This window comes from Hibiscus syriacus, unplaced genomic scaffold (genome assembly GCF_006381635.1).
Source record: "Hibiscus syriacus cultivar Baekdansim isolate YM2019G1 unplaced genomic scaffold, ASM638163v2 tig00109973_pilon, whole genome shotgun sequence".
In the NCBI taxonomy this organism is placed as follows: Eukaryota; Viridiplantae; Streptophyta; class Magnoliopsida; order Malvales; family Malvaceae; genus Hibiscus; species Hibiscus syriacus.
In genome coordinates, this window is record NW_024062544.1 from 217,463 (window position 1) to 234,621 (window position 17,159).

The 17,159-nt window shown below is 32.2% G+C and overlaps 2 protein-coding genes across 4 annotated transcripts; both read left to right on the plus strand.

The window, feature by feature from the left end:
- Positions 1-6,500: 6,500 nt before the first annotated feature.
- On the plus strand, positions 6,501-9,487 carry LOC120211596 (ras-related protein RABE1a-like). 2 transcript variants are annotated; one of them, XM_039210095.1, is made up of 9 exons: positions 6,501-6,510; positions 6,728-6,831; positions 7,452-7,524; positions 7,620-7,720; positions 8,384-8,449; positions 8,688-8,785; positions 8,885-8,947; positions 9,035-9,127; positions 9,217-9,487. In XM_039210095.1, exons 2-9 carry the CDS (start codon positions 6,759-6,761, stop codon positions 9,298-9,300), a joined length of 651 nt encoding a protein of 216 aa, XP_039066026.1. In that variant the 5' UTR covers positions 6,501-6,510; positions 6,728-6,758; the 3' UTR covers positions 9,301-9,487. The 2 variants fall into 2 exon arrangements, with proteins under 2 accessions (XP_039066026.1, XP_039066025.1); XM_039210094.1 differs by lacking the exon at positions 6,501-6,510 and adding an exon at positions 6,552-6,648 and having other exon boundaries at positions 6,729-6,831.
- A 1,541-nt stretch (positions 9,488-11,028) lies between these two features.
- On the plus strand, positions 11,029-12,704 carry LOC120211598 (WAT1-related protein At2g37460-like). Of its 2 annotated transcripts, XM_039210098.1 has the most exons (6): positions 11,032-11,304; positions 11,385-11,447; positions 11,533-11,649; positions 11,739-11,973; positions 12,047-12,208; positions 12,300-12,703. In XM_039210098.1, the coding sequence occupies exons 1-6, from the start codon at positions 11,078-11,080 to the stop codon at positions 12,663-12,665; spliced, it is 1,170 nt and encodes a 389-aa protein (XP_039066029.1). In that variant the 5' UTR covers positions 11,032-11,077; the 3' UTR covers positions 12,666-12,703. The 2 variants fall into 2 exon arrangements, with proteins under 2 accessions (XP_039066030.1, XP_039066029.1); XM_039210099.1 differs by lacking the exon at positions 11,385-11,447 and having other exon boundaries at positions 11,029-11,304; positions 12,300-12,704.
- The last annotated feature ends 4,455 nt before the right edge of the window (positions 12,705-17,159 follow it).

Below are 17,159 nucleotides of genomic sequence, written 5' to 3' on the forward strand. Positions count from 1 at the left end.
GCGAAAAATAGATTGAAACAGGAGGTCAATCAGTGAAAAATAACTTATCGAGTTTGAATTTTGAGAAATGGACCTAAAAACGGACTTAGGACGACGAAAAACATAAAATATAATTTTAAAAAATTTTGAATTTTGAGGTCAAAGTCGATGGTCGATGGTCAACGATCAAAGTTAAAGTCAACGAGCATTTCAAAGTCAAAGGTTCAGGTCAAGGTCAACGGGTCAGAAGTGTTTGGGTTGAATCGGGTCATTTCGGGTTGACTTAAACATATTCAAACCAGTTCGGGTCGGTATGGTCCACCTGGAGCGAGGACGAGCCCCACGCGCATGCGACGATGCGTGGCGGTGGGACGGGGTCAAGCCGGTTGGTCGAGCATCCCACGAGCAATCAAACACCAAAATTAATTCATAAATAACCCAATATTCAACCAAAACAATTTAAATCAACCCGAAAAATCATTCAAATCTTACCCAAATTGGCGATCGGCGACGGGATGGCGATGGTCTCGGTCAGGTTGTGAGCGCACGGAGGTGGGGAATATGGTGGTGCAGGCGGTGAGGCGAACCAACACCTTGAACGGTCGAAATTGGGGAAAATTGAGACGACGAGGGTTTTCGACGGAACTTTAAACCTCCATCCAAGACGAACGACAGTCGTTTAGCGTCGATGGTGTGCTGGGGGTATTTCGCGGTGGTCTGATGCTTCGATTGGATGTGGCGGTGGTCTACACCGTCGGCCAGAACAGGGAGCGACGAACGGTTTTCACCTTTTTTTCATCTAACAGTGGTCGGTCTCGGGGGTCTGACAGTCGGGGTTGGGTCGTAGGTTGTCATCGGAGCTGCTGGTGGCGACGGTGCACACCACCGCCGACCGGAGTTGAGGTGAATGGAGATGACGGTGGTTGGGTGGAATATTGGTTTTGGCTGCTGTTTCACAAGGGAGAGGGGGATTGATTATGGGAAATAAGATTTCATTGGGTTTAAGAGATACTTTATTATCTCATAATAGCTACAACAGCCTAGCCTAAATGGCTAAGGCTTAGATTGGGTTTCCATGCTGGAAAATGTTGGTTTAAATCCCACAACCTAGATTTTATTTTATAATTTCTTTTAAGGCTAAATTGAGTTGGGTTATTTTGGGTTCAATAGCCTGGATTGACTAGAAAATTACGAATTGACCCTTAAAGTTCAAATCTATATAGTTTGGTCCCCTAATTAAAATATAATAAATAAATTTTTATTTTCTTTTAAAAAAATCGAGGTGTGACTGTCCTCTAATTTATCCTTTCCCCCTAATTTATCTTTAAAATAATAAAGAGATCAACAAAAATATGACATGTGACATGTTTTTGGATACTATAATTTTTAAGATAAATTAGAATGAAAATAATAGTTTAAAGAGTGGATTGAAACGAAAATTTTGTAGAATAAAGTGATATATATTTATTAAAAACAAAAGTGCGAATTAAGCATGATATTAATTATTTGTTTTTAAAAAGTAATTATCAAATTATTTTTCAACTAAGTTAATACCTAATTTATTTGCTATACCAATTTATGAAGAGATTTCATAATGAAAAGAGCTACTATAACATAGTTTTTCTTAAAAAAAAATAAATTTAAATAACAATAATTAAAACGCTATTTTTAAAGCGATAATAGATTGGAATAAAATATGAAATAGAATTCTTTTTATATATTTTTATGTTAAATGTATTGATGCAAATAATATTTTACTTGTTAATTTAAATTTTTAAATAATTTAGGTGGTTATAAGGATAGTAATTGTTAAAAAAACAAATTAATTTAAATGGTTGAAAAACAAAACAAAATTATATAATAATAAATCCCACAATTAAGATATATTAAAAGATATTTATGGGTTTGGTTTGAATAGTATTTGTTTTAATATTATGAGATAATTATAAGATAATATTTGTTTAAATTTTTTTAATTTACGGAAAACACAGACTTAAATATATAATATTTTTGCATAAAAACTATAATATTTTCTTATGACTTTTCTACTTATAACTGATTAAACAAGTAAAAGTTTTTCATAAACACTTTTTAACCAATGACAAATCCAAAATATTAATACTTTATTTTTTTTAAGAATGAATATACAAAATTTATTGTTTTTTTCTCTTTCCTTTATCACATTAAATTAAATTTAACAATTTTTCCAAAATAATATATATATACTGTAGATACCCGTTTTTGTCCGAGTCTACAAAAACATTATTTTATTATTATTATCATCATCATTATTATTATTATTATTATCATTTATTTAATATTACATATTATATTTTGCAGACCAAATGAGGCCCAATCCCAGAGCCCAATTCAACCCAGCAAACAGATTACACCCAAGGGCCCAAATGAAGCCCAACAGTTCAACCCTACCCAATAAATCAATCCAGGAACCAGTTGCAGGACCCGATCCGACCCAACATTTAACCTGACCCGATCCGACCCGAACCGGCCCAGCACTCAACCCGTTCAAAGTAGGGTTTCAAGCCTCTTTAGCTCAAGTCACCGCCAGCATCCCTTTTTAGCTCCCCTCAACGCGCGTGTGCCTCACCGCCGTCACTCCAGTCGCGTGAGCCGCTCCTGCAAGTTCCCGAGCTGCTGTCATTATCCTACAATGACAAGGAATCCTGTCAACAGTGAAGGAATAGACAGAAATAAAAAAATAGAAACAAATCCATAGGATATCCCGATGATATCTACCATGACAGAGCAGAATAGGAGCACTCATACTCTATGTTTCGAGAATCAAAGCAACAAATCTAATCCATCAATAACCATCACCAAGGAGAGGCATAAAAGAAAAGGAAGACAGAGAGAGGAAGGGGATTCACTGAGAGGAGTTTTCTAGAGAAAAAATAGAGAGATTCGGGGGGGGAGAAAAAAAGAGAAAAAACGCAAAAAGCGAAAAGAGGAAAAACCAGAGAGCATTCGGGGGGAGTCTTCGTATATAAATTATGTATATGTTATTAGTATTCTTTGTATGAAAATTTTTATTTCTTATGTGCATATTTAGATAATTATTATCGCCATTTGTCATAAATCATCATTGTTCTATAAAATATACAAAAATGAATAAATTTTAATTATGAGGGAAATCTACGAAGACTTCTCCCAACTAAAGGGAAGATGTATTTCTTAGGATTTTCCACACAAATGTTGTTTTATATTTGATATTTTTATTCGTTCCACGTTTATTTATTCCGATTATTTTTTACTTTTATTTTGTTTTATTTTATGGTATTTTATCTTAGCAAAAATTGTGAAATAACGTTTTGTGAGGAGAATCTATGGGAAAGTCTCCTAAATACAAAGGAAGTGCTTTCCAGAAGATTGTTCATACTTTTTAATTAAATTCGAATGAATAATAGGATCATAATATAAATATATTTTTGAGTTTGTAATTCCCAATATTTAAACAACATATAATCGTTTAGGTACCAAAATTTGGGCGTTGTGGGGGTGCTAACCCTTCTCCACACGTAACCGACTCCCGAACTCTTAAAAACGAATCTTTGGTAAAACATAGACCATTTTTTTACATTTAAGGTTTTCAACCTATCTAACTTAATAGTTGGTGGCAACTCCAAAATCAAACCGTTTTCAAAATCATATTTCATCGTCTTCCCCCGAAAACAAATTTTTTAATTCTAACGGATCCCGGAGAGAAGTTATGACATATACTTTATTCACATTGAAAGCTTAGTGCATCCGTCTTGTCCTTACTCAACGAGCATCGAAAGCTCTACAAGTTCCAAACTTTGGAATCTACTTTCAACCTCCATTAATACCCAGTTCCATTCTTACTCAGCTGGTAATATAGGGGCTGACCCCATAACCCATAATTTCGGAAGAAAAACAAACAACTTTATGTTGCATGTGGTGGCCTTACTTGAAATCGAATACATATAAACATGCTTTCCAGCAGAGCCTAAAAGTGACTACATTCACGTGAACCTGTGTATTGTGTATGTCAACGTCTAGAAATAAGTTGAAGACAATGACATCTTATTGTCGTCCATTAAACTTTTTTTTTTCTTATCGATTTTTCAAGGTTTTATCCTTACTAATCTGGACCAATCCGGGTTGCAAATCTAATTTTGGTGGGTGAGTCTCACAGCGATGATTTTTTATATATATAATGACTCGAACTCGAGACCTACTTAAGCGATATCAAATTGCTTACCACTTAAACCAACCCGTTGATAACTTCCATAAAACTTTTATCATCGGGTTTTCTTTTACACTTTCAAAATTAATAACACCATTAATAATAAAGACCACGTTTTAATTTAATGTAAAATTTTAATCTCTGTATTTTATGCATCTAATTCATGTAAATATTAAATATCATTTGACCTCTGTGCTTATCCATTCCGATTATCTCATAATCAATTTTAACTGATCAAATGCTTAAGGATACTCATATTATCTCATTTCTCTACTTAATAATAAAATAAAACAAATAACAATATAAATAAAACATGCCGAGGTTTTGATAATCCTCTCTTGGAACCGTATTAAGATTTTATTCATTTTATTACTTAACTAAAATCCACGTGTAAATGAAGATCCAAACAGAAAGTCCAATAATCAAAGTCCAAAGTTCGTTATCTAACGCCCAAAATCAAGCTCTAAAGTCCAATAAACTATATCCAAAAGTGCAAAGATATATCATATGTTGTTATATGGATTGATGTTATCGATATTCATAAACAAGTCTAAGTACTCACTATTTCAATTTGTTTTATATACAATATAAATCAAGATAATAAAATTAAATATTTATTGTGCCAATTTAGTTATCTACAATAAATTAAAATTATTATAACCAAGTACTTATTGTACCAATTTATTATTCTAAAATAAATTAAAATTATTATTATAAAGTATTTATTGTGTCAATTTATTTATCTATAATAAATCAATATTAATATCATCAAGTATTTATTGTATCAATTTATTTGTGTACAATGAATCAAAGTTTCTAATTTACCAATATGATTATTAGTCAAGTGAACTTAACACTATATACTAATTTTAATATGTTTTAGTTGGAAATTCCAAACTAACTTGAGTATCTACCAAGATCTTCTTCCTTTAACCTTAGCAACATAAACTTAGAAAGAATTCATAGGGGAAAAAAGGTGAATTAAAATTACAAAACATAAGAAAGAAAATAATGGGGGAAAAACACAAACAAGTGATCTTGATTTCTTTCAAAGATGTAATTACAACCGAGATAATTTACAAAGTTAAAGTCAACTGAGATAAATACAAGCAAGAAGGATTCCTGGCAGTTTTGGAGTGAGATAACATACTTCTAACTCATTTATAACATATGTGAATCATTATATGTAACCTTGCTTGTATGAGTGCATGAAGTATATTGGATGCATATTTGCTTGTGGATGGTTTGAGACATATTCGGTGTTATTTATGTATATAAATGATGTATTATTACTCTATATGATTCTCATAAGCTTTAAATACCACCTTAAAACCATGAATAAGTGTTTGAGGCGAGTTTTAAATGAGTTTCCTGCGAGAAACAAGATATATCTGAATTTGAGTATTGTACTAGATGAACTAGTATCGACATTGTTCATATGAAAGTCAAAATATGAGATTTTAGTGAGGTAATATCAATACCATGTTCATAGAGTATCGATATTGTTCTTCAAGTATAGAAACTAAGATAGTAGTATCGATAATGAGTCTAGTTTTCAAGCATAGAGAATTGTTTTGATATCGATGCTTAACGGGAGCATCGATACTTATAGGATAGTATCAATATTGGATGAAATTATTCAATTTCAAGAGCCATTTTGATATCTATAATTGTGTATGGTACCAATACTAGGGTTAATTAAGTGAACTTCAAACCTATTTTTGGTATTGATACGCAGGATGAGTATTGATACCATAAAGCCAATATTGATATTGAATGTTAAATATCGATATCCTCATAGAGGGAAATGTTAGGAAATCTTGTTTTGACGAGAGACTCAACTGAAGAGTCTAGACACACTGTAATCAATTGATAATAAGATTAAAACTGAGAACCTGAATAGATATACGTGTTTAAATATAAAAACAATATAAAATAAAATTTTATAAGATTTATATCTTAATTTCAGAAAACGATAAAAACACCTAAATTAACATTTATATTGTAGAAATATGTATAAAATAATCCTTGTCACCTCCGAGTTGATGAGATAACGGTGGTTTTAAAAAAGTATCTCCAAAATTAAATAAATATCAAAGTAAATTATTTTGATTCGCTGCATCCTCGGTGTTAGACATAAAAATCGCAGCGCATCTATCTCCGACTGATCAGTGCCCTTTAACTAACAGCTTTAAAAGAACCGAGTCGTTTTCTTAAATCACCTATTTTCTGTCCGTTGACGAATTAAAAACTAAATTTCCTCCGTTAGATATACACAGATGTCACTACTGAATAATAATCCAACGGTCGGGAGCCGATTCCAAAACTTATTTCTTGATTATACTCTTTCCAACTTTCTTTTTTTTCCGCCTTCTCTTTCTCTTAAAAGAAAAGCAAAAGGAAATTTTCTTCAACGGCCGACCGGTGCTGACGTACCAGATCCGGTACTGCTTTCCGTTCAATTTATCGAATATTACTTTTACTTTTTTTGAATTGATTTTAACGTCGATTTTTTTATTGTAGGGTTTGTTTTCGATAAATTTCTTCTATTTCCATGGCTGCTCCACCTGCAAGAGCTCGGGCCGATTATGACTACCTCATAAAGCTTCTTTTAATCGGCGACAGCGGTAAATTTTCATTTCCTTTTGGTTTTCTCTCTATAATTTCACGTTTTTATTTGATTTGAAATTGGATTTACTCATTAAATCTACATTTTTCTCGACAAATGTTTTGGTTATTTAACAATATTTATTTGTTAAATAAGAAAAATTCAGATGTGAGATTGTGATGTGAAGTTCAAGATCATTGTCATAGATTAAGCTTGATTTAGGTCTATAAACGATCTTAATACCATTTCTTTTTTCGTTAAGCGTCGTTGATTCAAGGAAAAAAGAGAGAGTATGTTCTAGTTCCTTACATGGTGAATATATGCTAATGATATCTTGGTCTTGTATTTTAGCTTGTATTTGAAAATGTATTTCATCTTAATATAGCTTATCATCTTGGAAATATTCTGTCTCGATTAGTGTTCCTGATGCTGAATGTTGTGAGCCGTAGCTTGTTCCTTTTCAGGAAACCGTTTTTCAATTCCTGTGATCAACTGCTATAAATAGTTATAATTGTCTGTAACTAGGGATTAATAGGTGATACTGTAGTGATTATGAAAGGAGTTTTTCTTGATATTCTGCCCTTTCTGAATTTGAGTTCTCAATATCTCTGTTTACTTGTACTATTGACCGGTTGGCAGGTGTGGGTAAGAGTTGCCTCCTTTTGCGTTTTTCGGATGGCTCATTTACTACAAGTTTTATCACGACAATTGGGTAGTTTCTTTTCTTATTGCCTTACAGTGATCTTCATATTATTCTTTTATTTCTATAAGGGACATGCAGTTTAAAGGCTGCATTTACTTTGGCAGAATTGACTTTAAGATAAGGACTATAGAGCTTGATGGAAAAAGAATCAAATTGCAAATATGGGATACCGCTGGGCAAGAGCGGTTTCGAACAATTACAACTGGTTAGTTTGTGGGCTTCGGAGGTGTCGACTAGAAAATACATGTCTAATCAGAATTATAACGTACATGATTGATAAATAATTTGATAGCATATCTTCGGCATTGTTCTCACTTAAGCTTGTTTGTTGTGAGTTTGTCGTTCTTTGATACGAGTTATCATTTGTTTTCACTCTATTATTATCAAATTCAATAACATTTCTGGTGTTTTTGGTCTGTTAGGAAGTCAGGATTTTTTATGTTTTCATGGTTTCACATTTTCCAATCCACCATTATTATACTCTTTACCGTATTACATGACTTGGGAATAAAACTACAAAGAACAGGTGGTTAGGATTGAAATTGTAGATGCGTAGCCTTTCATATTTTCTGGATTCTTGTTACTCAATGTTAGATTAAAGTTGTTTGCTATTAGTATCAGCTCTACTGGTGGTGAAAAACTGAATTATAAGTATGCATAGTCTTTTCTTTCACACTCCAAAAAACATGATTGCTTGCTCCTTTCTTCCAAGTTACTTATCCTGTTTTACCATTATGGGGCATGTGTAGTGTTCACCATATTTTAGTAACTCCAGATGTCTGATCTCTCTAATACATCCAGATTTTATTTTCTTCCAGAGTCTTGTATGATGTGCAGATGAATTATGTAACATCTTCATTTTGTGCAGCCTACTATCGTGGAGCCATGGGTATTTTACTCGTGTATGATGTGACTGATGAGTCATCTTTCAATAGTAAGTACTGAACTTCTTATCATTTAAATTTTGAAATCCATACACTTTTTGCCATCTTGTCCATCTTTGAATCTTTAGAAATGTTTAATGCTTTCATCAAAATTTGCTTTTTCATCGGAACTTTTCAGTTCCCTGCGTATTGAAAATTGAAAAATACCCCCTATCTAGTGATCTGAAAATTTATTCATTCTCCACTATAATTGTCTTATCAACTGAACTAATATCCCTTTTGGCATAGACATTAGAAATTGGATTCGTAATATTGAACAACATGCTTCGGATAATGTCAACAAGATTCTGGTGGGTAATAAGGCTGACATGGATGAAAGCAAAAGGGTTTGTTTCTTATTTCTCTTCCCTTTTCTGGTTACCTTCTGTTTGCCATATTGGCCTTGATTCTTTTCTTGTCAAGTTGACCCTTAAGTTATTTTTCAGGCCGTCCCTACCTCAAAGGGCCAAGCTCTTGCTGATGAATACAGCATCAAGTTCTTTGAGACCGTATGTAATTTTACCGCAGATGCCGTAGTTACTTTTCCGGTGTTTAGTTATATCTCTCCTGTATGCTCAAGAGTCACTATTTTGCAGAGTGCAAAAACAAACTTAAACGTCGAGGAGGTTTTCTTTTCGATAGCACGAGATATTAAGCAAAGACTTGCCGATTCTGACTCGAAGGCTGAGGTACGGTTTCTTTTGCTCAAAGTACTAACTATTGATTATGCAAATCATACATTTTCGCATTTTGATCATCTTGTCGTTCATCGTTGCAGCCGCAGACGATTAAGATCAACCAGCCAGACCAGTCTGGAGGGGATGCGGCAAATGCTCAAAAATCGGGATGCTGCGGGCAATGAACGAACGTCTACGATGGGGGTGCATGTTCTCCTCTAGGGTGTTGTTTTGGTCCGCCAAAACTAATTTTTGTTACGACTATATTGTTATTGCTTGTAATCTCCTGCCCATAATTATTTTATATCTGCAACTCTTTTGTATGAAATGTTAGATCCATGGTATTTTACAAATATTTATATTAATTTTTTTCTTCAGATTGAAGCATTTTCATTTTCGGAGTTCAAATTAGGAACTGCCTCGTAGCCAAAAATAATATATTAAGATATTTTAATTATCAAGAACACATAATTTGCTCAGAAACTGCGTAAAAAGGTTTAAGGGGAATGAGAATAGATTTCTCAATAAAGATTATATTTTTCCAAAATAATTTTCTCATTTAATTCTATATATTTCCAAAATATTTTTCTCATTTAATTCTAAAATATATATATATATATATATATATATTTTCTATTTATAGAATCAAATATTTGGCCACTTTATAAGAATTCTTATAATAAGTATTTACTTATTAAATAAATTCAATTACTAAATATTCTTCGACCACTAGTATTATAATAAAATTTAACTTAATTATTAATTATAATCTAGGTCAAAATATAATAATTATAAATTAAATTAAATATTTCGGACCACACAATCCAGTAAAAAAAATCAAAATATTAATATATGTTACATTTTATTTTTAATAAAAAATTAAAATTATTAATTAAGTTAAAAAAAGACTCAATTTAATGATTATATATATATATATATAGGATTATAAGTACGAACCAACTTATCTTAGTGATTAACAAAATCGTTGTTGTTCCTAGAGGTAACTGGTTCGAGCACCAGCGATTGTAAGGGTGATTGAAAGTTCATTATCAAATGATTGGAAGTATTTAGAACATATAATACTTTGTAATCACCTTCAACTTAATCAATATATATAGAGTTATAAGAATAAATGTGCTAAAGAAAATATTAAATTTAGTTTAAAAATATAAAATTTTAAATTCATTTTTATCTTAAATCTTGCATTAATTAATTAATTGAAGTTTAAAAATTGGGCAAACTATCTTTAATACCTTAACTATCACTTTTATTCTATTTTAGTCACCCAACTATTATTTTTTTCTCAACATCATACCTCACGATAAGTTTTGTTTTCATTTTGGTCACCCGTCGTTAAAAAATTAATAGAATTGTTGACGTTACATTTTTAATTTTTTAACGAAGTCGTGAAATTATCTTATGGTGACACGTCAACATCACCGTTACTTTTTTAATGGTCGGTGACCAAAATGAAACCAACACGTAACGTTAGGTATAATTTTGAAACAAAAAATAGTTGAGTGATCAAATCAGAACAAAAGTGATAGTTGGGTACTAAAAGTGTAGTTTACCCTTAAATATATATAAAATGTATTCAATTATAAACTAGTTATTAGATTTGTTTCAAGGATTCAAAGTGTTTCCACACTCATATTCAATTATAAACTAATTATTAGACTTGCATTTAACTCCTGTCGTTCATTGAGTCCACCCAAAATCATTGAAGGCATAACTAATACATTAGTGTTTTCCACCCATCATTCCATTCATCAGCCATTACGTTATATTTTAAAATACTCGCAGCAACTTACCCATTTCTTCATCTCATGACTACCCTAGGGATGGCGACAGCTTGATTTTTGTTTGTTTTTGGACGAATAAGGCCGAGTGTACCACAAATCCCTCGTGATTGCAACACACCATTTTCATGTCCTATAAGTTCGAGAACTAAATCAAGTGTGCATGCATAAGATAAACAAAAATACATACACACACATGCAGAACCAAGTGGATTCTTTAGGTAAGTTCAAGCCATTTTTTGCTGTAATTTTCCTGCAAGTTAGTTTTGCAGGGAACGATGTCTTATCCAAGGCTGCATTGAACCAAGGCATGAACAATTACGCAGTCGTCGTCTACCGTCACGCCATCGCCACCCTCCTTATGGCTCCTTTCGCAGCCATTCTCGAAAAGTATATATACGTCTCTCTATATATGTCTTTAAGCTAATGTTTGATAGAAAAATTTGAACTTCTCTTTGTTTGTTTGATAGGAAAGTGAGGCCTAAGATGACAATGTCAATCTTAATCAAAATAATGGTGCTTGGCTTATTGGAGTAATTATTTGAATCGAATTACGAGTTTTTGTTTTAATAACATACAATTATCATGTAACAAATGTTTGTATATATACTTTGGCAGGGCAGTCCTTGAACAAAACTTGTATTATGTGGGGATGAAGTACACAACTGCAACGTTTGTAGCTGCTATGTATAACATTATTCCGGCCATCACCTTCTTAATGGCTTGGATTTTAAGGTAAAACTCTCTGAAAAAGAAGAGAAGCTATAATCTTAAGCAATAAATATGGAGAGATCCATTTTTGTGTGTGTAAAATATCTATGCAGGCTTGAGAAGGTGAACTTGAGATCAATCCGCAGCCATGCTAAGATTATCGGTACACTCGCGACCGTTGCAGGAGCCATGGTGATGGTACTGATGAAAGGACCGGTGCTCGAGTTGTTTTCAACCAAAGCGCGTATTAATAGCCACGAAAACGATACGGATTTCCATGACACAATCAAAGGGGGTCTGATGATCACCGCCGGTTGCTTCAGCTTCGTTTGTTTCGTGATTATGCAAGTAAGGAAAACACAAAAATTATTCGAAATGGATTTGTTGGAAACATGACATCGACTTGCCGGGTTTTTTATAGGCCATCACGTTGAAAACATATCCGGCCGAGCTTTCTCTGACGGTTTGGATATGTCTGATGGGAACACTTGAAGGCACCGTAGCCGCTTTGATAATGGAAAAGGGAAATGCTGCCATTTGGGCTCTTAAATGGGACACCAAGTTACTTACAGTTGCATACACTGTAAGAATTTTTTTATTTTTACCAACGATTAGCCAATACATCCGTTTCACTTACTCGAGCTCTTAAATCTATATATCCATGGTTGCTGCAGGGAATTGTAAGTTCAGGACTTGCTTATTACATTCAAGGTGTGGTAATAAACGACAGAGGACCGGTTTTCCTTACAGCTTTTGGTCCACTATGTCTGGTGATTGTAGCCATAATGTCATCTTTAATTCTGGCAGAAAAATTGTTTCTTGGAAGGGTGATTGGTGCTATTATCATAATTGTGGGACTATATTTTGTGCTATGGGGTAAAAGCAAGGAATACAAGTCTCAGCAGCCATTAGTGGAGCAGCAAACAGAGGCAGCTAAATTAGATAATGCTACTAACAATGAAAATGACACTTTTGATCATCAGGCCATCATAATTGATAAGACTCTGCAACAAGAGAAAAGGGATCCATTTGTGGTTTAGATTTTTCAGGAAATTGTAAATTACAACTTGTTAATATAAAGTTAAAAAACTGTTGCAACCAAAACTTTTATCGAGAGTGCATCCTATAATATTTTCGGTTGTAAGTCCTAAATTTCACAATGTAAATTTTTAGTTCCAACCGAAAATATTATAAATTTATATAAATTTTTAAGTTAAACATGATAATATTTTAAACTGATATCATCTTAAATTAACTTTAAATTAAACGGTGTCGTTGCAGAACTACGAGATTTTTTCCCTATTTTCTCAAGAGGGATTTGAATTCCTATGTTACATCCACTGACAAAGCTGGGTAGTGGTCTCTGACTCAAGTGTAACAAAAGATATGATTTTGCATTATAAAATTTTATTGATAAGTTGTCGGCCCTAAAAATCATTTCTAATCATTGAGTTTAATGGAGTTCTTTCTTTAATAATTCTACAATCAAAATAATCACATCATCTATATTATCTTATGTATCCTAAAATCTATAATACTCTCCCAAAATCCTAAAATCCAAATACATAATATCTTATGTATCCTATGATGTAAACTCCACCATGAATACAAATACATAATATCTTATGTATCCTAAAATCCATTATCTATATCAAAACTCGGTGTATCCCAAAACACTCTCCCAACATTCCTATATTATCCATCTCTACAATGTAAACTCCACCACGAATACAAATACATAATATCTTATGTATCCTAAAATTCGTTATTTATATCAAAACTTGGTGTATCCCAAAATATTCTCCCAACATTCCTATAATATCCATCTTTACAATGTAAACTCCAAAAGTTACAGAGACTATAAAAGAATTAAATCTCTCAAAAATAATTATTTCTCATAGTCAAAATACTTGATCACTAAGAAACCTAATTCCAAAATATTTTTTGTCTAAAGTAAATATTTACTTATTAAACAAACTAAATTATCAAATAATCTTCTACTACTAGAATTATAATAAAATTTAACTTAATTAGTAATTAGTATTTGAGTCATACTAAAAATAAAAGAATACAAAAGTTGCAATTTACTTGAGAAAGAAAGTGATCTAGCAACCTAGCTTCGAATCATTTTTCTGATATTCTCAATAAAAACATTACAATCAATCTCCCTTAAATTCTTTGTAACCTAATGCACTCTCAAATATCTGATTGGTAGTCTCTCCAAAGTGATCCCAATTTACTCGATAATAGGTAGCTTAAGGATCACTTTTGTCTCTGTAGTAGATCAAATTTATCATTTTCATCTATATCGTATTTTCCCATTAATTTAGACTTCAAAGTTGTTTAATTGCATAATTATATTCTCTACCCCTAACTTAAAATCTAAATTGATAACCCTAAACCCTAAACCTTTAACCTTAACTTAAAACTCTCAATTTAGGATTTTAAGTTAGGAGTAAGGTATATAATGATGCAATTGAACAACTTCAAGGACTAAATTGATGTGAAAATACAATAGGAGCGAAAATGATAAATTATGTCTATTACATGGGCAAAAGTTACCCTTTTGCCTCAATAATACAATTTAATTCTTCCTGGAAAAAAGAAAAAAAAAACCCCTAAACTAAACAATTCACTCTTACCAGGATTCATTTGCAATCCTGACAACTTGTTGGGTACAAATTCAAATACCTTGTGAAGACCAACTTTGTTGAGAAGGCAAGACAAGAATTTCATGATTATGATGAAGAAATAGGGAAAATGGTCATTACCTTACCCCTTTTCCCCTAGGAAAGCAACCAATAAATCTGACATTTATTACAACTGAAATCCTGCACTTAGTTATGCAGTTCTGAACCCAATCAATAAAAACCATAGGAAATCATAGAACATGAAATACCTACAACAGAAAGCTCCAGCTTATAGAATCAAAAGCCTTTCTCAAGCCAACTTCCAACTACTTCTTGCCCTAGGCCACGTAGTTAACGAGATAATTTAAGCCAGTTAAGGAACCATTTGAACTTAAATGATGTGAGTTAGAATAATGTGTAATTAATTCTAAACTTTTTTTCATTTGTTTATATTTTTATTATTTACGTCAATGACTTGTTCCCCTATATTACCAATTTTGAACTCCAAACATATATGAATGAAAGCATACCTTGTACCTTTTTGTCCAAGACATTGTAAGCAATATATTACCTCATATGATATACGTGATCCTTTTGGATTTTATTTGTTCATATAGTTTGATCATTTTATGTTAATGTTTCATTGTAAATCATAAGGTAAAAATGCATATTACAGAAAATAATAATTAATTCATTTATCCTTGCTGAATGACTCGGGATCACATTTCATTTTTACATACCATAAAATATCAATGAAAGTAAATTTATTTAATCTTTAACTGAGCTATAGCTCAATTCTATAAATGAATCTACATCATGTATGAGTCGCATACCTTACATATCACTCATCGCCTTGTTACTCTAAGACTCATCTGATATTGATATATCAAAGTATGCAAATCACACACACAATCTTACATTTGCTTAGGACTAAGATACATATATGTTGAACATCACAAGTGAATTTTATCTTTAAATAAATTTAAAATCTTAATTCATCTTGGGTCCAGTCTAATATGTTATCTTTACAAACCAACACATCTATGTCTCAATTCGAGAGTCGATATGATTCGATAGTCAAGATAAATTATCACCTCATTTGAACTTTAAACAATGTAATAATCTTTATGAATTATTTATTAAAGATAACTATAGGGATTATAAACATATTTAGATTACCAACTAATATAAATTACCTTTTATATCTACAAAGTTATTTAAGCTCTCCTTAAGATTTGAGATCATTTCCCCCCAACGATGCAATTGTCCATTAATTCTCAATGGCTCTTTGCCCCATGGCCTATGCCAACCAGGGGTGAACCACATGATGATATATCAAATGATCTAATGATTGTGTTCTCTCTCTCAAGACACTTCTGATATCCTCTTAAGGGTCAAGATTAAAAATTATAAGACTAAATTGCACACATTTACCACCAAAAAAACAATATATTTCTAGTCATCGGAGATTTTGACTAAACAATCAGGAGATCCTTCAAAAATGAAAAAAAATACTCTTAGATCATTCAGCTTATCGTCGTGTGGTTCATCCCTAGTTTACGTGGGGCAAAAAGCCACATAGAATTAAGTTGTGGTGTACCTATTATAACTCCACTCCACAACAACCAGAGGTGAGCCACACAAAGGTAAGTCGAGGGTAAACCGAATGATCTAAGAATCATATCCTCCCTTTTCAGGACATTCTCAGGATCCTTTTAAGGATGGGGAGACAAATTTTCATAACTAAAACAGCAAATAAACACCCTAAAAAATATAATACATTTTTAATTGTTGAGAGTTTCGATCTAACAATCAAGAGACCCCGTAACAAGTTCCAACAACAATCAATTATAATTAATCTTGAAAAGTAATAATTAATTATAAAAAGGAATCTTATTGATATGATATGCTTTTCGTTTCCCTGACTTGTTTGATTCTCTTACTATAGAATAGGTTGTTGGCCTAGCTAGGGCTTTGCTAGTTAGGATAGAATGGGATCGAATGTCACTTCTGTTCGTTTCTGTAATGGAAGTTGAACTGACCTATTTATGATATGGAGAATATATACAAATATGATATTCTCTTCATTGGTACTTCTGCTGATGGCCAGAATCATCTGATATATATTGCTTTCTCCGTATCTGTCGTCACCATTTTTTCACACGGGACGTGGAAAAATAGATGTACGGCACATTTTTGAGAAATATCGATTTTAAGAATTCAATTAGTTCAGAAAATACTGGAGTCGTCATCGATCTTTTGGTTAGGTAGGCCGAATGTCAAGAAAACGTCTTTTAAACGAATTTAAGAAAAGTCATTTAAAGACGAAAATTGGTTTGCATTAAACCAGAAATTCATTTTTAAGGATTCGGTTAGACGTGGGGAAGCATAAGCAAGCCCGCAACGCCCATGATTGGTACCTCTCGATTATTTGTTGTCAGAAATGATGAAATTTTACAAATTTGAACTCGAAATTTAAATTGCTATCCTTCTCATTTCTATGATTTTTTAGATTGAGTGAATTCATTTTTAAAATATTTGTCTCGATGAAATATTTAATTCACTCGATTTTATTTAAAAAAGATGTCCACTTAGTATGTGAATTAACAGAAATTAAAATCCAGTTATGTTGGACGTACTTTCGTTAACTCATGATGCAAGACAATATTACATTATAATCTTGTGGGAAACGAGTAATCAAATGCGTGACCAGGAATGCAACAATAGTAATTGTAATGTGCAAAACAGATGAAATAACCACACAACATGACAAATAAATAATAAATGATAAAATATATTTTTTATTCGAATAACTCTCAGAAGGGCACTCTAGATTTCTGGAGGTCTTCCATAGGTTAGTCGAATAATTAATGAAAATCTCACATCATTTTATAATATTAACCA

What these genes read in the sequence shown, in the direction of transcription:
- LOC120211596 (XM_039210095.1), top strand. Translation starts at nt 6,759, where the DNA reads ATGGCTGCTCCACCTGCAAGAGCTCGGGCCGATTATGACTACCTCATA. An exon ending in AGTTTTATCACGACAATTGG is followed by an intron (nt 7,525 to 7,619) that starts GTAGTTTCTTTT and finishes TTACTTTGGCAG; the next exon opens with AATTGACTTTAAGATAAGGA. An exon ending in ATTCTGACTCGAAGGCTGAG is followed by an intron (nt 9,128 to 9,216) that starts GTACGGTTTCTT and finishes TCATCGTTGCAG; the next exon opens with CCGCAGACGATTAAGATCAA.
- LOC120211598 (XM_039210098.1), top strand. Translation starts at nt 11,078, where the DNA reads ATGCATAAGATAAACAAAAATACATACACACACATGCAGAACCAAGTG. An exon ending in TTAATGGCTTGGATTTTAAG is followed by an intron (nt 11,650 to 11,738) that starts GTAAAACTCTCT and finishes ATATCTATGCAG; the next exon opens with GCTTGAGAAGGTGAACTTGA. An exon ending in TACTTACAGTTGCATACACT is followed by an intron (nt 12,209 to 12,299) that starts GTAAGAATTTTT and finishes TGGTTGCTGCAG; the next exon opens with GGAATTGTAAGTTCAGGACT.